Raw genomic sequence first — 26,599 nt, forward strand, 5'->3', positions numbered from 1 at the left:
GTATGCCAATTGTTGAATTACACAGTCAGAATTAAATGTGCTTGGGCACTTGACTATGTAAGATACAAAACAGAAAGCATTTTATTATACGTCAAGGTAACAAAACCCAGAGCAAAGCGACTGAAACAGATACCCTAATAATTAAAAATGAATGAATGTCTGGAAGAGACGAGAAGAGGTCAGGTTAGCTATTCATTAAGCAAAAGAGCTGGGCTGACACAATCATTTCCTCTAATATGTAACATTTGTTACATTCTTATACCGCTCTTAGTAAGACAGGCACGTAAAAATTTGACTTCTTAATACGGTACTCAGAATAAGGCATTTTTGACAAATCATTTTAAAAAATAATAAAAAAAAAAAGCTATTTTCCAAACAGTACATTCTGATTTATTTCATCTTTTTAAAAGTGTCCTGTAAAATTCTACTTGCTGAACCGTTAAGGACGGCTTTATTGTTTGAAGTGCCTTCAGGAAGAATCCATGTTTAATGAAAGAAGCATCCAATCCCTCCTCTTGCAAGGTAAGTAAAGCTGCCTGGAGATGGGAAAGTGGACAGACAAATAAAGATTTAGAATAAAATAAAACATTTTGTATTTGGAAGAGGTAAATAAAAGGAGCAGCAGCTAACTGGAGAGCTCAGTCATGAAAGTGTAAACTGAAGAATATGGCGTACTCTCTTAACACTTCACTTGAAGTTCATTGAGTGGAAGCAAAATGATCAAATTCCAGAAGAGTTTCTTTTTAATATGTTACTTATATTAAAACATTTCATGTCTCTTTGTCTAAATTGAAATGTACGGGTATACAAATTATAAATGCAATGCAATCATCCCCATATTTCTACATTTATAGCACTGGCACAGGCAGATGCACTTCAGCCAATTCATACGCGACTTCTGATGACATCTGGTGGCACAAGAGCTGACGTAAGTGTGACTCAGTAAAATGGACGAACACTTCTTGAATCACAAAGGCTGTGTGTTTTCTTGTTTTCACTTTGAAATGATATAATTGTATGCGCAAATCAAAATAAAGAAATACATTTTATGATGTTTGAGTATGAAAGTTTAGGAAATGTAAATAAAAAGTTGGGGGAATTCCTTTAATAGCCCTAGAGTAGGGGTCTCCAACTCCGGTCCTGGAGAGCTACTATGGCTGCAAGTTTTCATTCTAACTCTTTTCTTAATTAGTAACCAGTTTTTGCTGCTAATGAACGATTTCCCTTTATTTTAATGGACTTTTCTTGAGACTCTGACCGCTGAATTGATTCTTTCCTTAAACGGCACCTAAACATAAATTTGATGTGAAGTGAGCCAACAGATGACCAACTGAGTTGGGGCCCCAAACTCCAACCAACTGCACTTCATTCAGTTTCTTAATTTAATGCCAATTCTCATTGCTAATTAAACCCGTTATTTAATTCCATGTCGCTCATTCTGCCATGGCAGACATTTCCAAAACTGATGATTTTCTTTAAGAGCATGTGGACCCGAGCAGATCAACATTACTGAGGCCTTCACTTTATTTTCAGTTATTATGTGATGGATGCAAGTTGTTGTTTTCTTACGTGTTGGCTCATATTGTGTCTTAATATTGTTTGGTTGCTAATTAACTCTTTTCGGGCGACAGGAGGGGTTGAGGGCGCAAGTCAACAAAAGTCGACATCCAGGGGTAGAGGGCGACAATCAGCGGTTAATGGCGACAAAACTCACTGTTACGTTAAAGGCAGTCCCTCTCTTCTTGGAGGAATGTTAGACTCATTGACTCGGCATCTAATCCTTGAGTGTGCGTGAGTTACGAAATGTAAACAAAGGCAAGATGGCATCGACATCACATGAGGGAGCGAAGCGAGTGCAGAAAACAAAATACTCAGCAGACGATGTTTTACGCATTATCGCCAAGTCGGACTCTGATTTTTCAGAATCTGATTTTGTTGAGAGTGAAAAGGAGATCAAGCAATAGAGTGAGGAACTGGCATCAGCTGATCGGACACCAGCCGATGCCCCCCAGCCGATCGGCTACCAGCTGAGTGCATTCGCGCAGCCGATGCACTTACAGCAACGCTCATGTAGGAGGCATACCCAGACATTGATCCGTGGGAGCCAAACTGGCTACCAGACTTAACAAGATGGCATGGCTTGCTGTTGGACACAACAGATTACCAGACGCTGGACTACTTCATGCTGAGGCTGCCTTTCAGCTACTGTCAGATGAGACAAACAGGTGTGCAGAGCAATGTCTTGAATCGCGGGCTGCACTTGAACTGCATTCTCGTTTTTCAAAATAGAAACCCACAACAAAAGACGAGATGAAGGGCTTTGCGGCATTACAAATAGAGATGGGACTGGACTGGTGATATAACTTCAGGGAGCATTGGTCCAAACGTGCTTTGTCCCCTGGTGGGTTTGGACAGGTTATGCCGCGTGATGATAGGTACGTGCTGCTGTAAAGTTTTCTGTGATAACCAGAAGCAAATCCCAAGGGGTGAGTCAGGCTATAAACCCATGTATAAAGTTCAGCCCCTGCTTGACATTGGGGGACCAACAATTTTATCAGCCTGGCCGTGATTTGTCTGAGGATGAATCTATGATAAAATACAAGGGACGCCTTTTTTTCTGCCAGTATATGCCAGACAAGCCCACCCAAGTATGGCATAAAGGATTTTGTACTGGCAGAAGCAAACACTGGTTTCTGTGTGAAAGTAATCCCATATACAGGAAATATTCCTTTCAAAGAGAGAACTGTCCCTTGACAAGTCAGGTTGTCCTGGAGCTGCTTTGAGCGATATCATACTTTGCAGGACTTTGCTGTGTAACATGTACCATTACTTTGTGTTCTTTTTTTAAAAAAAAGTTAGTTTTTGGAAAAATATTCTGCCCTGGGAGAAAAGAAACAAAAACAAATTAGCCCTACAAGAGCTAAGGAAAAAAGAAATAATAAAGGGGTCTGAGTCTTAAGTTGTGCATCAATTAAATTTAAGGCAAAGAGTTAATTAGCAGCAAAATCTGCTCACTAATTAAGAAAAGGGTTAGAATGAAAACCTGCAGCCACAGTAATGCTGGACTCCAGAACTGGAGTTGGAGACCCCTGCCCAAGAACATTTAAATATTACTGTGGCTCAGTGGTAGTAAAGCTGAAAGCTTCCAATACAGCTGGTTTTGTTATCGCTGCCTATCAGAAAGTATTACCTCTTTGCAAAGATTTTCAAGATCTGCACCAGAGAAGAATCCTGTCTCATCTGCCAAGCGTTCCAAGCATACCTCAGCATCTAATGGCATCTTCTCTGTGCAGATTCTCAATATAGCAAGTCTTGCCTAATAAAAAAGAGAGAGATAGAGAGAGAGAGAGAAAAAGTGTTAAATGTTTTAATTTGATTTCCATGTCATCAGACACATCTGCTTTGCAGTGCATACACATCTGCTTTGCAGTGCATACAGATCTAATCCGGTCCATATGTTGAGCTTCCCTACACCAGGCTTATTAAAAGTAACCAAAAACACATCCATTCAAGGGAACGGTAATCAAAATTCCAAAGCATGAAAGGGCGCACACACACAGAGTCTGGTTCCCTTGACAGGATACTAGATAGATAGATTAGATAGATATGAACTATGATAGATAGATAGATAGATAGATAGACAGATATAGATATATAGATAGAGATATATAGATAGAGATATAGATAGATAGATATAGATAGATAGATATAGATAGATAGATAGATACTTTATTAATCCCAAGGGTAAATTCACATAATCCAGCAGCAGTATACTGATACAAAGAAACAATATTAAATTAAAGAGTAATAAAAATGCATGTAAAAGCAGACAATAACTTTAATTAATGTTAGCATTTACTCCCCCGGATGGAATTGAAGAGTCGCATAGTGTGGGGGAGGAACGATCTCCTCAGTCTGTCAGTGGAGCAGGACGGTGACAAAAGTCTGTCACTGAAGCTACTCCTCTGTCTGGAGATGACACTGTTCAGTGGATGCAGTGGATTCTTCATGATTGACAGGAGTCTGCTCAGTGCCCGTCGCTCTGCCACAGATGTTAAACTGTCCAACTTTACTCCTACAATAGAGCCTGCCTTCTTAACAAGTTTGTCCAGGCGTGAGGCGTCTTTCATCTTTATGCTGCCTCCTCAGCACACCACCACGCAGAAGATACTAAATGATGAGCTCAGTGTGCAGAAGCCCCTGTTGGGAGTGTGGACATTTGGCTAAGTTTACAGGGACTGGACTAAACGGAAAAAAGACAGAGGAAGGCTTGGTCTTGGATGCTAGTGAAAAGGCATACTTGTCTGTTCCCTACAATGTTTGGAAGAAGAAGAAGAAGAATAGCAGCCTCAAACAATCTACAGCAGGGGCGCCCAATGCGTCGATCACGATCGACTGGTAGATCGCAAAGGTAGTGCAGATAGATTGTGTTGTATTCAAAAAAAAATTTTTTTTAAAGGTTAGTCTATCACAGGGGTGGGCAAAGTCATTCCTGGAGGGCGGCAGTGGCTGCAGGTTTTTCTTCCAACCCAATTGCTTAATAAAAAGCACTTATTGCTCTAGAAACACTTCTGCTTCATTTTAGTTGTCTACCTCGTTAAGATTTTGAACCCTTATTGCTTATTTAAGTCTTAAACAGCTGCATTCTCGGTTTTTAATTGCTCCTTATTAGCAATAAGATGCAAATGACAAAAGAAACCAGCAGTTATCCATTTTGCTTGTTCCCCTTTACACCTGTGTGTATTTATCGTGCACTATTTGGTTTAATTAAATAATTGGAAGGAAAGAGAATAGAAAAAAAGTGAAGGGTTGAGAATAACTCATCCGTTTTACACTTCAAAGTATTTGGATGATATCCTTAGAATAGAAAAAAAATCTAGGATATGAGAATGACTTGACATAGCAGAGTTAAAGCACTAACAAGCCATGAAATGGAATTATTGGCAAGGATTGTTTTCTAATTAAGCAAGTGGGTTGGAACAAAAACCCGCAGCCACTGCAGCCCTCCAGGAATGACTTTGCCCTCCCCTGGTCTATCGTATATCCTCCCTATGGCATTTGCCACTTGATTGACACACAGGGCGGCCAATCTGAGATCTCTTTTCTTCTAACACACTGGTCATCCCGCACGCACAATCACACCTACTGCAAAACTCCGGCTGTGATCTAGTTAGCCTTCCAATTTATATCGACTAAAGAAGGGATTTAAAAAAAAAATGTTTGGGGCTGGATGTGGAATTGGAAGAGGATTTTTTTTCTCTCACAATGTCACAATCGAAGTGCGTTTGTCTGATCTGTCAATCTATCATTGCTATTCCAAAGAAGGAAAATGTGGAAAGGCACTTTCGAACTGTTCAGAAAAACTACGAAACTGACTTCCTTCCGAAAAGCGATCTGAGAAAGAGAAAGGAGAGGGAACTGAAATCGCAGTTAATCGGACAGCCGTCGTTTTTCACTCGGCCGAGTTCAAAAGCAAAGGCAGGCACACCGAAGCATCGTTCCGGGTGAGTCACTCGATCATTAAGCATAAGAAGTCCTTCCAAGATGGAGTGATGATAAAAGATGCCTTCGTTGAGACAGAAGGCTAGGGGGAAAATTCCTAAAGAGATTTCAAGACCCCTGGCCGGAGAAAAAGGAGTTTCTCCTTGTCATTAAACATGCAGAATACAAGCAACTTAATAACGATCAATGGCCGCTAGACTTGGCATTTTTTCCCCGATCTGACCAACATGTTGAATAAGCTTCATTTACAGCTGCAAGGAAAACAGAAAACCACGGTCAATATGATTAGCTCAGTTGATGCTTTCAAACGAAAAATGCAACACCTGTCCTCAAAGCTGCAGCTCCTTGAATTCGGGAACATCCAAAACCTCGCGTCAGAGCTGAAGACGCAATGGAAGGTGTGTGTGCAACTTCACAGCATACGCTACACAGAGCAGATTGAAAATTGTCTGTCAGACTTTATCTAATGGAAATAAAGTAACGATTCGAATGTGGCCCAATGTAGCGGAGTAAGAGTAGCGTTTCCTTCTTTACAAATGTACTCAAGTAAAAGTAAAAAGTATGCTGCAGTAAAACTACTCTTAGAAGTACAATTTTTTTAAAACATTACTCAAGTAATTGTAACGGAGTAAACGTAACTCGTTACTACCCACCTCTGACACTCAGTATATATCATTTTTAATGTAGGTAGAGAGGGCAGGATGGTGGCGCAGTGGTGGCGCTGCTGCCTCGCAGTTAGGAGACCCGGGTTCGCTTCCTGGGTCCTCCCTGCGTGGAGTTTGCATGTTCTCCCCAGGTCTGTGTCGGTTTCCTCCGGGCGCTCCGGTTTCCTCCCACAATCCAAAGACATGCAGGATTGGTGATTCTAAATTGGCCCTAGTGTGTGCTTGGTGTGTGGGTGTGTTTGTGTGTGTCTTGCGGTGGGTTGGCACCCTGCCCAGGATTGGTTCCTGCCTTGTGCCCTGTGTTGGCTGGGATTGGCTCCAGCAGACCCCCGTGACCCTGTATTCGGATTCAGCGGGTTAGAAAATGGTTGGATGGATGGATGTTGGTAGATGATTTTGACCTGGCCATTTTAAAAAGTAGCTCGCAAGCCAAATAAGTGTGGACACCCCTGATCTACAGTATGCCTACCTGTCTGCTTATTAGATCGCCACTAGGAAAGGGTCCTTTAAAACACCCCACGGCAGATCACGTGGCACAGCAGCAGCAGCTGATTGAGCAAAGAGGAGGTAAAAAAAAAAAAATATATATTTATTTAAAATTGTATTACTGTTTAAGAGGGGGTTTTGGAGGAGCGCCCGCGTCTCCTTGGGGTGCGTTAAGGCCCCCCCTTCACAACGCGAGTGGCAGAGACGTGAAGCAGCTGGCACATAGTGCAGGCTGGGGGGGTTGGCGAGCAAAGTGAGCATGGGGCACACCCCCTAGTGAATAAATAAAAATAAAAAACAGCCCTCAAAATGCAAAGTAAAGAAATGGGGATTATTAGCAAAGTCCTGTTCTTAATTTGATGCTCACTTTCATGAAAATGGTAGCCCATCATATACTTCTAGGTACGTCTACAAGGTGACCTAACGATTACTAAAAGGTCTCTCTCCGAGCCAGACATTGGTTGTTAATGCATTCCGCCTGTGCTCATTTGGCAGTGTCCAAGCTGTGCTTAAAGGACCCAACTTCTCACCTGCAGACTGTCCTGTAGACAATAATGAGAACTGAGAAAAAAAAATATATATATCAATGGCTTTCAAAATTCCAGAGAACTCCTGAAGAGCACAACTGAGAAAACTGCACTCAATTCCTGCAATGGTTAACCCTGCGACTACATTTGAAAGAGATGGCCTGTTAATTACTTTTTGCACGGCAAAGTACAGAAATGTGCCCAGGGCCAAAAGCAGGTGAAGCTCCTAATTTGAAGATGGGAGCACAGGTAAGGGACGGATCAAGTGCGGAGTTCGGTGCAAACCCCATCGTTGTACCCATAATAGCACATGACGCACAAACCATGATGAAAATATTGAGGCAAATTTCTTCTTAAATTTTAATTACCTACTATTATCTTGCAATCATGTGAATTGTACTATAACAATGCTAAATTAGTCATGTTTTCAAAGGATCTCATGGTGATGCAGTGGTCTGCAGTACTCTTCCTGTGGTCACTCGGGTTTCTCTCTAAAGATGATGGCTCTCCTCACATATCTCAAACATGTGCGAGCGTTGGTGTGTGTGTGCAGATGTGGACTCTGATACACTGAAGGCCCATCCAGGGTCGGTTCCTGCCTTGGATCTGATGCTCCTGCGCCAAGTTGCGGCTCCTTGCAACCCTGTCCTGGAATACACAGGTTCATGTAATACATGGATGGGTTTAATGATATTTTCTGAGACTTGCAACCTTTTATCCATCCATTTTCCATATCCTAACACAGGGTCACCGGGGTCTGCTGGAGCCAATCCCAGCCAGCACAGGGCGCAAACCCCGGGCAGGGCGCCAGCCCACCGCAGTGCAACCTTCTAGTCAAACTGATTTTACCTTAATGATTGCTTTAGGGTGGCATAGAGGGCATTCTTTTCCATTGCTAACCCAGTGCTCTAGTAAAGGCACCATATCTATGTGGAGTTTGCAGATTCTCTTCCCGTCTGCATGGGTTTACCTCTGGGTACTCAAGTTTATCCCACCACCCTTACGTCCTATGGACTCGTCATTCCAAAGACGAGCCCATCAGATTAGCTGGCAACAGGCCACGTGCGAGTGCGAGTGGGCCTCATGATGGATTAGTACCTTACCCAGAGTTGGTTCTCAATGCTGCCAGCATAAGCACAGCATCTTGTGACTCTTAAATAGATGAGGAGGAGGAGGTTAGAAGCAGGCACTGATACAGCACATTGCCACACCCACCACATGACAAACCAACTTGGGACCCCCGGTTAGGACCCCGAGTGTAGCCATGCCACGGGTGACACCTCAGCACCAACCGAGTTCAGATGTAATGGAACAGTGCGAGTTTTTTTTTTATAGTGGCTGGAGTGCCAATTCTGCCACTAACCCCCAGGTTTTTCCCTGCAGTTTGTTGGGCCTACCTACAGGGCTAGGTGCAGATTAACGTCATACCCAGGACGGAGCAATTGCAGGTTAAGGGCCTTTGCTCAAGGGCCCAACGGAGTAGAAGAGGGGGGTTAGAAAATGGCTCAATGAATTATTTTGTTTACAGATAGCTTTCTTCATTATTAATAAGGCTGGAAACAAAAGTCTGCCTATTCAATAAGTATTATTTGAATTCTAGGCACATTTTCCTACAGATACTACAGAAAGACATCAAACAAATTAGATACCTCTCGGTCAGGTGGGGGCACGTAAATGATCTTATCCAGTCTCCCTGGTCGCAGGAGGGCATCATCCAGTAAATCAGGTCTGTTGGTTGCTGCCACAACAAGGACATCTTTATTGCAAACCTCTTGGTACTCAATCTGATTAAAAAAAATAATAAATCTGCAGGTAAAGATGATGGTACAGAAAATGAACTATTACAGTGTGAATAAAAGACAGATATAGCAGGAATCTGAACAACGATGATAGTTTAAAGAACACTAAGTTCAAAATATTTCTGAAGAAATCTAGAGAGAGCACGCGGTGATACAGCGCATCGCCTCACCCACCACATGACAGACCATCTCAGATCAGGACCCGAGTGCTACCATGTAATGGGTGACACCCCAGCACCACACTAGTTCAGATGCAGTGGAACAGTGGGAAGTTGTTTTTATGGTGGCTGGAGTGCCAATTCTGCCACCAACCCCCAGGTTTTTCCCTGCAGGTTGGAGGGCCTACCTACAGGGCTGGGTGCAGATTAACGCAGGTTAAGGGCCCAACGAAGTAGAGTCACTTTGGGCGTTTACGGGATTTGAACCGGCAACCTTCCAATTACCAGTGCAGATCCCTACCTAGAGAACGTGGTAAACTGCAAATGAGTCTCCAGGGAACATGAAAGGGAAAGGAGCCCGACAAACACATCACTGACTGTATTAGCAGAAGCCTGTTAAAGACAAAATTACTGGCTCCATATTTATACCCTTGGGAGGAAAACAATGTGAAGAAAGGAAAGGATATCAGCCCATCATCTACATCCTTCCCATAAAGCCATCTTGGGTTGTTATAAATGGAAATTAAATAAAGACAACTCTTTAAAGTCAAGGGTGGTCTAGACGTTGAAACCAATCGCTTTAAAAATGTTCAAGTTAAAGACAAAAGTTTATTTGAGCTCAGTTATTTCAGCAACAGAAACACTGACACACCTTTGGATTTTAAAGTCCTCTGCTTTAAAGATTCAATCCAGCGTTTCCAGCCATGGGAAACACGTGCATTCGCAAACAAAAGCAAAGATACGACAAAGACTAAGAAAGAACTCATTCTCATTACTACAGCATTTCTCTGGAAATTTGTTATCTCTCACCTGCTGGTTACCTTCCGGTTTCTCTGTTAGACTTTCCTGCTGAATTGTTTTACATCCTGTTTTTCTTCTTTCTGTCACCTTTAGCCCAATGCCGTCAAGCTCATTAAGAATAACGGACAACACTCTATCTTGAACACCTCTTCCAGCTTTAACATCTGCCCGGGACCCCAAAATTGAATCGATTTCATCAAGGAAGAGAACTGACGGAGCACAGGCCCTTGCTTGCTGGAACACCTGAAAGGAAAAGACAGTCTTGAGTTTAAATGGGATATCATCTACTGTTAAATACTGCTCCGTACTTGTAATATTTTTATACTGTACTGAGGATTACTTGTGTTGTATTGTATTGTATTGTATTGACCCTCTTCTTTCTGACACCCACTGCACGCCCAACCTACCAGGAAAGGGGTCTCTCTTTGAACTGCCTTTCCCGAGGTTTTTCCATTTTTTCCCTTCAAGGGTTTTTTTGGGAGTTTTTCCTTGTCTTCTCAGAGAGTCAAGACTGGGGGCTGTCAAGAGGCAGGGCCTGTTAAAGCCCATTGCGGCACTCCTTGTGTGATTTTGGGCAATACAAAAAATAAATTGTATTGTATCATATTATATTTAAATGACCTAATGTCTGAAAGAGAGTGTGTTTTTTGGGGTGGACATGATTCGCCTGTCTTTTGCAAATGGAGTATTTTGTTTCCACTTACTTGTAGTAATGTAATGCACCTTGAAATTATACTTTGTATAATTCTGCCTAATTCAGCCTAAGGTAAAGTCATCTCTGATGGAGGATCGCAGGAATCGTGGGGTAGAGGGGTCCTTTCATCGGATTGGCTGGCTGTTTCAGCTGTGAAATGGCCAAATGGGGGAGGCAGCTTGATGGCCGAGGACTCCAGGACTCTAAACAAATCCAAATTATATTATGGGATATCATCTACTGTTAAATTCTGCTCCGTATTGAGGATTTGTTCTGTTCTGTTTATTGTATTGTATTGACCCCCTTCTTTTTGACACCCACTGCACGTCCAACCTACCTGGAAAGGGGTCTCCCTTTGAACTTCTTAGTCAAGGCTGGGGGGCTGTCAAAAGGCAGGGCCTGTTAAAGCCCATTGCAGCACTTCTTGTGTGATTTTGGGCAATACAAAAATAAATTGTATTGTATTGTGCAGTAAGGTGCTATATAAGTTAATGTTGCTGTGGTTGTGGTTACTGTACGGGGCAGATCTACTATGAAACTAATGACACTCAAATTTCAGGGCCCCAAATCTCGGAGGGGCTCCAGAAGTGCACATTGCTTAAAAATCTGGTGTGTCTACTGTATGAGAAAGGGTTACTAAAAATATTAGTGTCATTCAATACAAAATAGTTAAAATAAAAACTAAGAAGTTATTGAAGGATGGTTCATTCTAAATAAATTTAACATAAAATAACTACAAAGAATTTAAAACACTATATAAACACAGGGAACCCCAGTTTGTGTATTACAACTTGCCTGAAGAAGGGGCCTGAGTTGCCTAAAAGGCTTGCATATTGTAATCTGTTTAGTTAGCCAATAAAGGGGTTCATTCTACTTGGCTTTTCTCGATAGATAGATAGAAAGGCACTATATAATAGACAGACAGGCATATACATAGATAGATAGATAGATAGAAAGGCATAATAGACAGACAGACATATAGATAGATACTATAATAGACAGACAGACAGATAGATGTGAAAGACAGACAGACAGACAGATACTTTATTAATACCAACGGGAAAATTCACAAATTATGACAGAAATTGAAAATATTTAAATTTTCCTTAGGCTAGCTATAATAAAAAAAAAAAAAAATATGAGAGCGTATTTCATTGCTTGCGGTCACTATAACAGACAACATTTTTGTTAACTTTTTATTTGCACGAATAATGTTATAAAATATAAGCAGGTAATACTATAAGAATAAATAATTTTACTTATATACAATTAAAATAGGGTGGCACGGTGGCACAGCTGCCTGGCAGTAAGGAGACCTGGGTTCACTTCCCGGGTCCTCTGTGAGTGGAGTTTGCATGTTCTCCCCGTGTCTGCGTGGGTTTCCTCCCACAGTCCATGGACATGCAGGTTGGGTGCATTGGCGATCCTAAATTGTCCCTGGTGTGTGTGTGTGTGCCCTGTGGTGGGCTGGCGTCCTGCCCAGGATTTGTTTCTGCCTTGCGCCCTGTGTTGGCTGGGATTGGCTCAAGCAGACCCCCGTGACCCTGTGTTAGGATATAGCGGGTTGAAAAATGACTGACAATTAAAATACGGTACAAATTAAAAGGTAATAAAAAATCTTCTTCTGTAGATACAAAAACAGTAGATGACGTGTTGTAACAAAAAGATGGGAGCCTTTGAGAAGCCCATCATAAGGCTGCCTTTTCAACGTGACAGCAATCTAGACAAAACTTTTTTCAATAAGGTGATCATAAGGATACAATATTTGAATTACCCCTACTAAAAAATAAATGCCTTACTTTTTTTTTTTTAAATATAACAAGTAATAAAAGGTGATAGATTAGCCTAAGCCTATTGTTTTTATGACCAGTGGTTACCCATTGCTGGTTTGTGAAGGGCCCCCCATAACAGTTCAAGCTTCCGGGCCCCAAAAATGTGAGTCCGCCACTGCTAAATAATGTTTCAGGCAAGCTCTTATGGAAGCAATTATCTACTCAGGATTAATGATAGGAACTGATGCTGATCAGGCTATCTTACAAAGGATGCTGTTATAATAAGCTCTGACTCCCAATGACTATGAATTGGAGATACATTGGTGATATTTACTGTATGTACACGTATACGTTAGGTGTTGGGGTATTGTAATTATATGAAGTTGGCTTTTAAGGGGTAATCTAAAAGTTGGGCTAATCAAAGGTCTGCCTAAAGCCTCCTTAAGGCTAGGACCAGCCCTGGACACCCAGAATAAATTTCCTAGCAACATAAATAATTATAATTCTTGACATTTATATAGCACTTTTCTCACTATCCAAGGCACTTTCCACAGTTAGTGAGGAGCCACTTTAACCACAACTAATGTGTAACATCCATCTAGATGATGCGACGGTAGCCATTTTGTGCATAAGCAATTAGGTGATGAAGCGGTAGATGACAGTTAGCCAATTAGGGACAGGGTTAGACAGGCAGAATGACTAGGCCATGGTATTGGGAAATTTGCTACTCTTCACTCAATGATGCCAGGGATCTTTTATGACCACAGAGAGACAGGACCTCGATTTTACATGTCACTTGAAGGACTGAACCATTTTTACAGCACAGTGTGCCCTTCATTGTGCTGGGGCACTGGGGTTGATACTCATACGACAAGGTAAGTGCCCCCGATAGTCTCACCAACATCTCTTCAAGCAGCAACACAAATATTTCTGGTTGGTCTTATATCCAAGTACTAGCCGGGAATGAACAGGCTTAGCTTCAGGTCGATCATCTGATCTGATGTGCATGTGGTATGGCTGTTGACTAATATATATGGCATTTATTAGTTTAGAAGTTATCAAGTACTATTATGTTATTAAAGAGTTAGCCAAACCTATTTGGACTGAGAAGCCTCTTTCTTCTTGTGGTCTTATACAATTCTATTCAAAGTCTTCAGAGAATCCCTTAAAAATAAACAATGTAATAACTCTGACCTGTGCCAGGGTCTTCTCGGAGTCCCCAACGTAAGGGGAGTACAGGTCAGCCCCACTAACGGACAGGAAGGAACAATGAGAGCTGCTGGCTGCAGCTTTTACCAGCGTCGTCTTAGCACAACCTGGTGGTCCATAGAGGAGGACTCCTTTAGGCCGTGTGAGCCCAAATCTTATAAAAGCTTCCGGGAACTTCATAGGCCATTCAATACTCTGTAAGGGAAATAAAAAAATACAATTTAAAAGTCAACAACTGTGTTCCTTACCCATTTCATTGTCATATCAGTAACAGGACTTTAAACGCTGCCAGTACAGCTCCGACCCTGAAATATATCATGTGAGTGCAGAAATGAATAAATAGTTTAAATGTTTCCTCTTACCTGTTTCAGTTTTAATTTCACATCTTCAAGGCCCCCAATGTGTTCCCAGGTGATAGGCTTAAGGTCAGTTAAACCAACACTACTTCTCAGGCATGATGGGTAAACTCTTTTAAGGGCTTCATGGAAATGCTTCATATTGATTTCAGGACTGCCTGTAACCTATTAAAGAATATCGTTACTTTCAATTAAAGATCTGAAAGAATAATATCTTAACATCATAAATGAACAACAGAATCTGAAAATGGTCTCACAAAGTATCTCCAAAAAAATAACAAAATATGTCAAAACTGCTCAACTCTATTCAGGGCAGAGGGCTGGAACCTACTTTGGTAGCAGTTACCGACAGTGGAAGGAGCCCCAGTCAATCACAGGGACCACTCCATTACAAATCCACACTCAGATGGGGCCAATTTAGAACGGCCAATCAACCTAACATGCGTGAGTTTAGGGATGTGGGAAGAATGCTTGGCACTCCAGAGGAAAATTAAGACTAACGGGCAGAGAAACCACACACTCCTCACAGAGAGTGACTAGGAGTCAGATTTGAACCTTGAGTGATGAATTTATGAGGAAGCACCATCCTGCCTCCTGTTCTTTCTGCAAATAATTTTCATTTTCATAAGCCTTTACTATAGACATGTACCCCAAAGAAAATCCGATATTTATTTCTGCCCCAAGAGTCCATAAAGTAGTACCTGGCTACTGTGCAGTATTGCCTGTAATGCAGCTTCTCTGCAGAGTGCTGTGAGGTCGGCGCCCACGAATCCAGTAGTCATTTCTGCTAATGAAATCAGGTCAACATCTCCGCAAACGGGCATCTGTGAACTTAACACTTCTAAAATGGAAACTCGCTGTTTAAGCGTAGGAACTCCAATAATAACCTGCAATCAGAAAACATAACTCATTATAATGCAGATCCTCCTATACAGAAGCTAAAAACAATATATGGAATATAAATGCCACCATTTCAACGGTCAGTATTGACGGCTTTGATCTCATACACTTATTTACCCATTCAGTTTTTTAGAAAGTAAAAGACTGTGGTATATTGCAATTTACAACAGGAAAAATAAGTAAAAATGCCTTTAATAGTCTTGATATATAGATCTCTCTCTCTCTCTCTCTCTCTATTATATATATATATATATATATATATATATATATATATATATATATATATATATATATATATATATATATATATATATATATATATATTAGTAATCCTCGCTATATCGCTCGACTTTGCGGCTTCACTCTATCGCGGATTTTAAATGTAAGCCCATCTAAATATATATCACGGATTTTTTGCTGGTTCGCGGCTTTCTGCGGACAATGGGGCTTTTAATTTATGTTACATGCTTCCTCAGTTTGATTGCCCTGTTGATTTCATACAAGGGACGCTATTGGCAGATGGCTTAGAAGCTACCCAATCAGAGCATGTATTACATATTAACTAAAACTCCTCAATGCTATAAGATATGCTTCCCGTGTGGCGCTTGTTTTGTTTGCTTCTCTCTGTCTCTCTCACTCTCTCTGTCTGGCGGAAGGGGTGTGAGCAGAGGGGGCTGTTTACACAGTGGCTGTTTGCCTAGAAGATAGGACGCTCCTCTACAAAATGCCGCTTTATCGCGGTGCTTCTGTATACTTAAAAGTACGTATTGATTTTTGATTGTTTGCTTTTCTTATCTCGCTCTCAGACATTATCTGCTCTTCATGGTGCTCCTTTGAAGATAAGATATGTTTGCATTCTTTTAATTGTGAGAAAGAACTGCCATCTCTGTCTTGTAATGAAGCACAGTTTAAACGTTTGACTAAAGGGTGTTATTTCATGTCTAGAGGGCTCTAATAATGTTAACAGTGTGGGAGAGTTTATAAGGGCTTAAAATATATAAAAATAACCATACAAACATATGGTTTCTACTTCGCGGATTTTCACCTATCGCGGGGGGATCTTGAACACAATCCCCGCGATCAAGGAGGGATTACTGTATTTAGAAGGTCGTAAACAGGTTTTCTATGCTCTAACTGCGAAAATATTCGATTTATAAATAAAGAATCCTACTTCGCAGAAATTCATTTATCGGGGCAGAGTCTGGAACGGATTAACCGCGATAAACGAGGGTTGACTGTATATCTATATATATCTATATATATATCTATCTATATCTATATATCTATATCTATATCTATATATATATATATATCTATATATATATATATCTATATATATATCTCTATATCTATATCTATATCTATATCTATATATCTGTCTATATATCTATCTATATCTATATATCTCTTTCTCTCTATATCTATCTATATATATATACATACACAAAAGCCCTGCTTTGCATTTTTGGAGTTGATGTAACTTTTTCTTCCTGTTCCCTTCACTCACTTTATCTCCATACAAGAGTAATATTAGAGCTGTGAAACTCAACAGTTAATAAAAGTTAATTGTGAAATTATACTTTAAACATTACTCTGTTATGGACAGCTGCCGCCTCTAGACTTGCCTCCCACCTCATGCCCAGCGCTTTTAGGATGGGAATCGACTACCGTGACTCTGGAGATAGAAAATATATGGATGATTGGTAACACTTTAGTTTAGGTACTGCAAAAGTGCATTACTCATTTACTCTTATGAAACAAGAACGTAATAAAGGTTTCTTTTAGTCTCAGTTATGGTTAAGTGCCATCAATAAATATGTTGTTTGTCTCTGTGCAGTATGGCATTTAAAATGCTGGTAAAATGACTTATGAATATGAAGGATTCACAATTCTAATATGGTAGTATGTGATACCAAGTGACAAATGTCACACTAAGGCCACCTCTGACCATTCCAAAATGAAGTTAATTTAGTAGGTGACACTGCACAGATGAACAGCTACTTTATTGATGCTTTGTAAGTGTTATCAGCACCGAAAGAACCCATCGTGAAGGTAAATAAGTAAAGCATTTTTGCAGTAGCTAAACTAAAGTGTTACCAGATAAATGAATGTGCGATAAAGCGTACCATGTATTGAAGAGACCCAAAACTCAAACCAGCAGTGATCCGATACTACGGCTGCCAAATTGTACAGAAATTATGGCTTGAATACTCTTATTTGAAATAACTAAATATTAAAATATATTCAAACGTGGGTTAAGAGTTCTACTAAAAGTGCTACTACATGTACATTTATATCTAACGTGCCTTTGTATGCTTCATTATTATTAATATTTTTGTTTTTTTGATCATGGTGCTTCTGCCAAGCATGTAGCGCTTATAAATCTTGCATGAACGCTCCTTCACAAAAACGGGAATTTCTATGCATGGAAAGTGACACAGTCAAAGAGAAAAGTAGGGAGGGGACACTTCACATGCCTGTAATGCATATATGAAACCCACATAAAATCACTCACGATTACCTAAACACATTAAACACACGCGGTACTTGCCATCTCCTCCACTATGGGCCTTTCTGGTTCTTGGGAGGCAAAAAAACATGAAACCAGCGCTCATCCGTATTTTACACAAGTCGGGGCATGGGGTGTCTATTTATGTTTCTTCAAAAGGAGTTACTGAATATACTAAATGTTGCATTGTAGTAATCTTTCTGAATTCCCTCCTCATTATAGTTTTTAAATGGCAAACGCTTGGACTAATGGCAACTTAAAAATCATGATAAAAATAATGCAGAGCAAAATTTTATAACAAATCATAAGAAGTGTATTTCAAAAAAAAAAAACAAAACATAAACCAACAACTTGTGGAAGGCAGATCAAGTGTGCGGATCAGCCTAATTTTATAAATTTGTAGAGTGGAACACCTGTGGTCAAACAATAACATTCAGAATTAAACTAAAAGGGATTATTCTCCACCTTTACTGATGAATAAACCCCCAAAAAAAACCCACACACGTATCCTTAACACTGTACTTAATTTTTAAATTGAACCACAAGACACATGTTGGTTGAGGTAGTGAAGTAGGCTTTCTTGACACTGAAAATGCTCTTTAAAATGTTGATTTCAAAGCCGTTATTTCTCTATCATAATAAAAAAATCCTGGGACGAGACAACGAGACTTTTTAGCCTGGGATGAAACGCGACTTTTTCAGAGAGACACTTTCACGTCCCACGAGACGAGACTTTGTGCCAAGAGATTTAACCACACCCGGGGCCGGAAATAAAAGACAAAGAGTGGATGACAAAGTAGAATGTCGTAAAAAGTTCAAAAACGTTGGCGCGATACACATGCAGAGCAAGTTAGAGATAATGAACGTACTAAAATTCGAAAGTCTCAAAAAAATGATAGTAAAGATCGCATTAGCGCAAACAAACGGAAATTATTACTCTGTGAAATAACGGAACAGGGAAAAGGGATCGAACTTTAACTCGGAGACTTGTAGATCGTCTAATTTGTGTTGCCATCAGGGAAAAGTAGAGTTTCTTCACAATGAAGAGGTGTATCTGCGAGAAATATACTCAGCAAAAAAAGAAACGTCCCTTTTTCAGGACTGTGTATTTCAACAATAATGTTTTAAAAATCCAAATAACTTTACAGATCTTCATTGTCAAGGGTTTAAACAATGTTTTCCATGCATGTTCAATTAACCCTAATCAATTAATTAACATGCACCTGTGGAATGGTCGTTAAGACCAAAGTAGGCATTTAAGGTCACCGTTCTAAAAACGCAGGACACTAAAGAGACTTGTCTACCGACTGTGAAAGATGCCCAGGGTCCCTGCTCATCTGCGTAAACATGCATTAGGCATGCTGCAGGGAGGCATGAGGACTGCTGATGTGGCTAGGGCAGTAAATTGCCATGTCCGCACTGTGAGACGCCTAAGACAGCGCTACAGGGAGACAGGAAGGACAGCTGATCATCCTCGCAGTGGAAGACCACGTGTAACAACACCTGCACAGGATCGGTACATCTGAATATCACACCTGCGTGACAGGTACAGGATGGCCACAACAACTGCCCGAGTCACACCAGGAACACACAATCCCTCCATCAGTGCTCAGACTGTCCGCAATAGGCTGAGAGAGGCTGGACTGAGGACTTGTAGGCCTGTTGTAAGGCAGGTCCTTACCAGACATCACCAGCAACAACGCCGCCTACGGGCACAAACCCACCTTCGCTGGACCAGACAGGAGTGGCAAAAAGTGCTCTTCACTGATGAGTCACGGTTTTGTCTCACCAGGGGTGATGGACGGATTCGTGTTTATCGTTGAAGGAATTGAGCACGTCTGGGACCTGTTGGATCGCAGGGTGAGGGCTAGGGCCATTCCCCCCAGAAATGTCCAGGAACTTGCAGGTGCCCTGGTGGAAGAGTGGGGTAACATCTCACAGCAAGAACTGACAAATCTGGTCCAGTCCATGAGGAGGAGATGCACTGCAGTACTTCAAGCAGCTGGTGGCCGCACCACATACTGACTGGTACTTTTGATTGTGAGCCTCCCTTCATTCAGGGACACATTGTGAAACATTTTTAGTTTATGTCTTATGGTGTTGACTCTTTTAGTGTTCATACAAATATTTACACATTAAGTTTACAGAAAGTAAAAACAGTTGAAAGTCAGAGGACGTTTCTTTTTTTGCGGAGTATATAAGATGTGTTGTTTGGTGACAGTGAAATCCACTCATGCGAGCGGCAGAGATGCGAAGTGGCCGGCGCGTAGCGCAGGCCAGGGGGATTGGCAAGTGAAGCGAGCTGGATGCGAAGCCCCCTAGTAGTAATAGGAAAAGCAATAATGGGACAGTTATTTCTAATTATGTTTAAAGAGAAAGGAAATCAGCTTTCATCTGCTACAATGAATGCACAGCAAATCAGGAATCACAGGTTCAAGAATGAAACCAAACAGGATTAGGAGCAAAACGATACTCCTAGGGTGCTGGAGAAGTGTTTGAAATCTGTTATTAGTACACCGGTTAACCAAAAAGCAGAGCAGTGCAGTAGAAAAATCTGTCATTTTAATAAATGACAATACAAACTAACAATTAAAAATGATAAAAATGCTAATTGTGGAAGTGATGTTCAAAACATATGGAAAAAAAACAAAAGAAGAATTGCAGCACAGCATGTCTAGAGTAGCACGATACCGAAATTAATGTAAGAGGGAAAAAATAGGCCATTCTTTAACAATTGAATGTCAATGATTGCTTTTGAGTGCAAATTTTTTCATACTGGTTTGAATTAAATTCAAATAGTGCTGTTTGTTCGGACAGCCCTATCTGACAATGATTTGAGCTTAATGCAACACAGAGATTTAAAGAACAATCTAAAGCTATGTTCACACGGCTAGGTTTTCATTAAAAAATACAGATACTAATCTCCATTTTCACCTTTCGTCCACACAGGCTGTTTTTAACCCCTCAAAGTGGAGACTTTTGAACTGGTTCTCCAGAGCTGTATTTTTCTGAAAAAACTGCAGCATGGTCAGGCGAAAATGAAGAGTTTTTAAAAATACAAACTTTAATTGTGCTCGGATTGGTTTGTGCTCATTCCATGGTTCTTCCCGGACTGAATTCAACTCTTTACAATGCGTCATTCCCGGATTGGTCACCGTTAACGGAATAAAATCATGTTCCAACATAGCAGACATACAGAGGTTGCTTTCCATGGCATTTACCTGCATGTGTTACCTGTAGCCTGTCCAAGCAGCACTGGGCACAATGAAGGAACCAACCCTAAATGGAAGGGTTCCATACATTCATATTTGGCCAAATCGGAATTGCCAATAAACCCAACATACGTGTCCTTTGGGTGTGATTAGCCACAGGAGAAGCCATGAAGACATGGAGAAAATGAAATGCACAGGCCATACGCATCCAGTGAAAGAGAAAGGGGTTTGAATACAGAATGCTGTGAGAATGGTACCACCTTGCAGGCCCTTTTAGAATCAAGTATACGTATTTTACAAAAAAGTATCTGCACTGTATATCTATAGATCAGTGCCTCCCAAACTCGGTCCTTAGGGACCCTCTGTGGCTGCAGGTTTTTGTTCCAACCAGCTTGAACTCCTGGGCTAATTAAATTAAGTGAACTGTTACAGTGCCCTCCAGAATTATTGGCACCCCTGGTTAAGATGTGTTCTTAGGCTTCTAATAAATTCTTATAGAAGAATTCATGTAAAAAAATGTATTTCTTAATGTGGGATTTTTTTTTTCCCCCCCAATGAATAAATGTACTTCAATTAAAGGTTGGATTTTTCTCTTTTTTGTGTTGTGAGCCTATATTTTTTGGGGAAAAAAAAAAATTTATTAGACGCCTAAGAACACATCATAACCAGGGGTGCCAATAATTGTGAAGGGCACTGTATTTCCCAGGTTCTGTGTTTTGGGAAATGAGAAAACTTAGTTTGGTGAAAAAAATAAATAATTAAAAAAAATATGAAAATGTACCAAGCAGTTATATGGGAATAAGGGATTTATACATGCATCATGTGCTCCCAGCTCTTAAAACAACGACATGTGACAAGCAGAACAGGCAGCTCTCCAGCAGCAGCAGAAAGACAGCAGATGATCCGACGGCATCTCCTTAGTGTGTTCAGCCAACCCCTTCACAACGCGAGCAGCGTTATACGTCCTGCGAGAAAGAGATGTAACCAACCCCGGGCCCGAAAAATAAAGGACAAGTATTGTTATTTCAATGTCACGTGAGACGAGGCAGTGAGCCTTCATTTAAAACAAGTCCACAGACATCTAACCTAGCAGTTGTTGGATTGCTTTCAGCAGACATGCATCATGTGCTCCCAGCTCTTAAAACAACAACATGTGACAAGCAGAACAGGCAGCTCGCCAGCAGCAGCAGAAAGACAGCAGATGATCCGACGGCATCTCCTTAGCATGTTCAGCTGCACCCCCTTCACAACGCGAGCAGCGTTATACGTCCTGCGAGAAAGAGATGTAAACACAACCGAGGCCGGAAATAAAGTATTGTTTTTACAAAAGTTTTAAAGTAAAAGTGAAACTAATGCATATGTAACAATTCCCATGAAAGTAACAATCGCTTTAAATTGTTAATCCGGTAAACCAAACACGGTGGCGGAGTCCCCTAGTAGATGTAAAAATCATGCTGCTGTGATTTTCTGAATGAAGAATAAAAGAAAAATCATCTTCTTCTTCTTTTCAGCTTACCAGCTAATTAAATGAGCTCAGTGTTATCAGGAGTTGTCACTGATTATGAATCTGGCTGGAACAAAAACCTGCATCCACAGTGGGACCCGAGTTTGGGAAGCACTGCTATAGACGAAGGTTGAGTAAATGCAAAAAAAAAAATTACAAATCTAAAGACATTACCTCCCTGTCAAAGCGTCCTGGTCGTCTCAAAGCCGGGTCTAAAGAATCAGGGCGATTTGTTGCTGCCATGACAACAAAGCTCCCGGCGCTGCCCATGCCATCCATCAGTGTCAGAAGCTGTGCAACGAGGCGGTTTTCAGGTGCGTTCGTAGACTCTGTACGTCTGGGGCATAGAGAATCAAGTTCATCAATGAAGAGGACGCAGGGTCCCTCCTCAGATAAATCCTTTGCCCGTTTAAAAACTCCTCTCAAGTTTTCCTCACTCTCTCCTGGCCTTGACCCAAGGATTACAGGCCCACTTACTGTTAACAAATGAGCCCCGACCTCCCTAGTAACACTTTTGACCAGTAGAGTTTTCCCCACGCCCGGTGGTCCGATAAGCAATACCCCCTTAGGACAGGCCAGACCCAACCTTTGTAACGTTCTTGGGTATTGAAAGGGGAGGCTTAGAATTTCCACCAAAGAGGCAAACACATCATCCACTCCTCCCAGAGGAATCTTCCAAGAATTCTCTAACTGATATTTGTAGCTCTCTGTGGTCCTAACTTCGGTGACTTTGACGGTCGTTTTTCTGGTGATAAGGCCAACATCATCTGTACTGGGACTCAGCTTCTGTACTTTGACCAGCTCAACAGGAGTCTCCACAGAAGCTAAAGATATGACGTGGTTTGCCGAAACATAAACGTTATGAAGCATGTCCTTTACAATCTCATGAAGTAAGGTGGATGGCGTTGATCGCTTGAACTCCACTGTTTTAACAACAACGACGACTTTGACATGATGCAGCTTAGTAAAAACTGCTTTCTTTATCTGTTTAAGGTTTACACTCAGATTCTTGAAAGTCTTCCCTGCAAGCTCTTCAGATATGCACTTGGAGTCGAACTGTAAGAAGCCATCTGCCAGGTCACCTCTTGGCCAAGCAGTGCAAACGCATTCACCTCGAGGCAGTGAAATTCTTACTGCACTGCCAATATCCAGTCCAAGGGCAGCCATCGCTTTAGGCCCCAGCCTGCAACGCTGCGAGCCCTGGTCCTTTGGATCTAAAGGCAGCAGTTTTAGATCCATACATTCCATTTTGGTGGAAATGGCAATGCTGTATAAAGAAAAAAAAGAAATAAAAAAAGATTTAAGGTGTACAACAAACAATTCTTCATTTTATAAATATACCATTCTGGGTGACAGGGTGTTAGTCTATCCAGGCAGAAAACAACACCTGACAGGGTAGTGTGCCAGGCCATTACAGGGTGCACTCAATCACACACTCACAATGGGGCCAGTTTGGATTTGCCACTCAGTACATCCTTGGGGATACGGGAGCAAAAGTGAATTTCCTGGAGGACGCAGACACAGGGAGAAGGTGTAGACTCTACACAGACATCATCCAGGTGAGGCATTTAAACCCATGATGCTAGGTCCATGAAGTTCATATTTAAGATGAATGAAACATTTATTTTTCAGCCCACTTTCCTAAAAACAAATTATCTTTAACAAAACACAGCGTTCTCAAATCAGATGCTCCAATTCGGGGTCAGAAGGGCCTAATTTAGCCAGAAACCCACTCTGGGCAGGGTGCCACTCCATCATAAACATAATAATCATATTTTCATGGTATAAAAAAAATTAACCAATTTAGGCAGCAACATGTAACTACTGGACTTGAACCCACGGAGAGCGTTATACATTTAATTTCACTCTTGTGAAGGTCACCAGTAGTGCTGATCAGCGAAATTGTCCAAATTGTTTTTCAAAGTGAATATGCTTTGTTTGCCAATGGCCTTGTTTGGTGAATATTTTCCTGTAAAGCTTAGATGAACTGCCCACCGCCCCCCAAACCCCATGCCCATAATGTTTTGCAAGGCCAGTGTAAGATCATCAACAACCTCCTTTAAGCGTGCATGATGTCCGGACTGGATCAGCACTTCAGTCTTCGACGTGCAGCATTTTCAATTGAGTGTTATCTTCGAGGACCATAATGAGAATATTAGGAGTACTGCCACTGGATACATAACACTGATCTCTGGAGCCTCATTCCAAAATAAGCTTTAAAGGAACCCTTCCCAAAAAAAAAAGACACGGGCAAACCTGTGAAATAATTACAAGAGACTTAGAACTGCAATTCTACCTTCTTCATGGAAGAAAAAAGTGCAAAGCATCTGCACAGAGATTGGAAACATAAAGAAAGTACCAGCGGCTCCTGAAATCGAATCTTCAAGGTACTTGTAGCACAGCTAACGTGTGCCACAAAACTAAAACTCTGTTAGCACAATGATGAATATTATACTTACTACTATTCTGTTGTCATTTGTTGTATTTTCTTTTGTGGTTATCGTACTGTCTATGTGTTTTGTTGTTGGAGGCACAGTGGTTAGCACCACTTATAATTTATGGCACCACTGACTCCAACTCTCCATTTGTAATTAGACTAAGATAGATAGATAGATAGATAGATAGATAGATAGATAGATATTAATTTTAGTATAGTAGGCAGGATAGAGACATAGATAGTAATTTTAGTATAGTAGGCAGGATAGAGACATAGATAGTAATTTTAGTATAGTAGCCAGGATAGAGACATAGATAGTAATTTTAGTATAGCAGGAAGGAAGGAAGGATGGATGGATGGATGGATGGATAGATAGATGGATATGTCCCCATGGGAAAATTTGGCTTTTTACCGAAACTTTTTAAATAAATAAATAGGTAGGTACATAATAAAATAAATACACACGCACTTTAGGTCAGAACACATACCATAATGACTATAAAGCAAGAAATGTACTACAGTATGTTGAAAGTACACAACATACAAGGCATTTCATAACTGCCATTGTGAATGATCGGTTTACTTTTTAGCACCCTAACCTAATAAATTTTGGGTTTAAGGGTTGTAACGAAGTCACTGTGGCTTTTTTTAATTATTTATTATGTAATATTTAAAAAGCGGATATATTTTTTACCAAAAGGCTTAAAGAAAAAAATATTTTAATTGAATTTGTATAAGTGAAATTGGAAATTTTAATTCATTATATTACTGCAGTATTTACATTTAGTCAGAATTGGTACATTTTTACCGACTCTGACTCCACAGCCCCCGTTGCCATGGATTCTTCACAACTCAGATCACATTTTTCGACACAATAATCAATCCAGCATGGCTTGCTGATGTTTTGTAGCCTTCAGGAGCGTTATAAACCACTGAAACCTAGTTCTGTTTCTCTTTCCCCATCGACTCAAGGCATTTCGCATAGTTAAGTTAAGCTTCCATACTGTTCAATTCTGTGATTTTGGTGAATTAACGGAAAAACGAACAAAGCGTCTGTAGTTACCAGCAAAAGAAAAGCGCACAACTTAGGTATGAATATTACTGACAATTTTTACTTTCTGGTAACAATAAATACAATCTTAAAACTGCATTTCAATTATACCATTAACTTTTTACGAATGCGGACACTCAAAGTTACAAACATGAACAAGAATGTTTTGTACTGAAGTACTTTAAATAATACATGGATTTGTTTCTTCTGTCGAATCTGTATATATAAAAAATGAAAACAAAAAATCCTATTCAGATTGAATTTAAGAAGGTAACATGCTATCGCCTTGTGGAACCATTGTCTTGGATTCAAATACCACGCCTGCACTGCAAATTATGAATGTGGAGTTCGCACATTCTCGCAGTGGCTGACGTACCGCTAAAGATGTGCAGGTTAGGTGGATTGGCGCTGATGAACTGACCCATTCTGTTACAGAGCGTGCCTTACAATGGCTCTGCACGCACTGCTGACATCGGGTCTTTGAAAATGTCAATGTATGTGTGCGTACCTGCTGTTTACGGGCGTATGGAATAAGGCACATTTTATTTGCACATACAGACGATAAATGTCACGAATTATAACTGAGTGGCCAAAGTTCATAGGGTCAATATTGTCACATGAACACAGAGCAGTGAGATTCTTATTTACACGTGCTGATCAATACGAACTTATGGAAAGAGTAAACCCATATATGTAAACCAAATCAGTGATGCTCCCACTTGGAAATGATGCAACCGCAAATGTATTTTCACTAGAAACCTAAAACACAGCCAACAAAAACAGTCAATTACATAAGAATATAACTCACAACAATGCTGGACGAAGATTTCATCTCCTTATACATGAGCCCACAAAGGACAAATGCAGCAGGTCATTCCTTATAATAATTAGCAACATAATAACAGCTCCGCCTTCCAAAAAAGCACGCTTTTTGTAGTTGATTGAAGTTCTTCATTACACGCAGAATTCCCACGTCGCTAAACATGCCGTTAAACTGAATAGAAGGCAATACTATGA

The 26,599-nt window shown here is 40.7% G+C and overlaps 1 protein-coding gene across 1 annotated transcript; it reads right to left on the reverse strand.

Moving 5' to 3' along the window:
* Positions 1–367: 367 nt before the first annotated feature.
* Positions 368–26,599, reverse strand: spata5l1 (spermatogenesis associated 5-like 1). The gene is made up of 9 exons (XM_039772857.1): positions 26,391–26,599; positions 22,269–23,361; positions 14,671–14,856; positions 13,976–14,134; positions 13,599–13,808; positions 9,948–10,181; positions 8,830–8,964; positions 3,191–3,316; positions 368–536 (listed from the first exon to the last, which is right to left on the reverse strand). Exons 2-9 carry the CDS (start codon positions 23,340–23,342, stop codon positions 396–398), a joined length of 2,265 nt encoding a protein of 754 aa, XP_039628791.1. The 5' UTR covers positions 23,343–23,361; positions 26,391–26,599; the 3' UTR covers positions 368–395.

The sequence above is a fragment of the Polypterus senegalus genome, chromosome 12, assembly GCF_016835505.1.
Source record: "Polypterus senegalus isolate Bchr_013 chromosome 12, ASM1683550v1, whole genome shotgun sequence".
Classification (NCBI taxonomy): Eukaryota; Metazoa; Chordata; class Cladistia; order Polypteriformes; family Polypteridae; genus Polypterus; species Polypterus senegalus.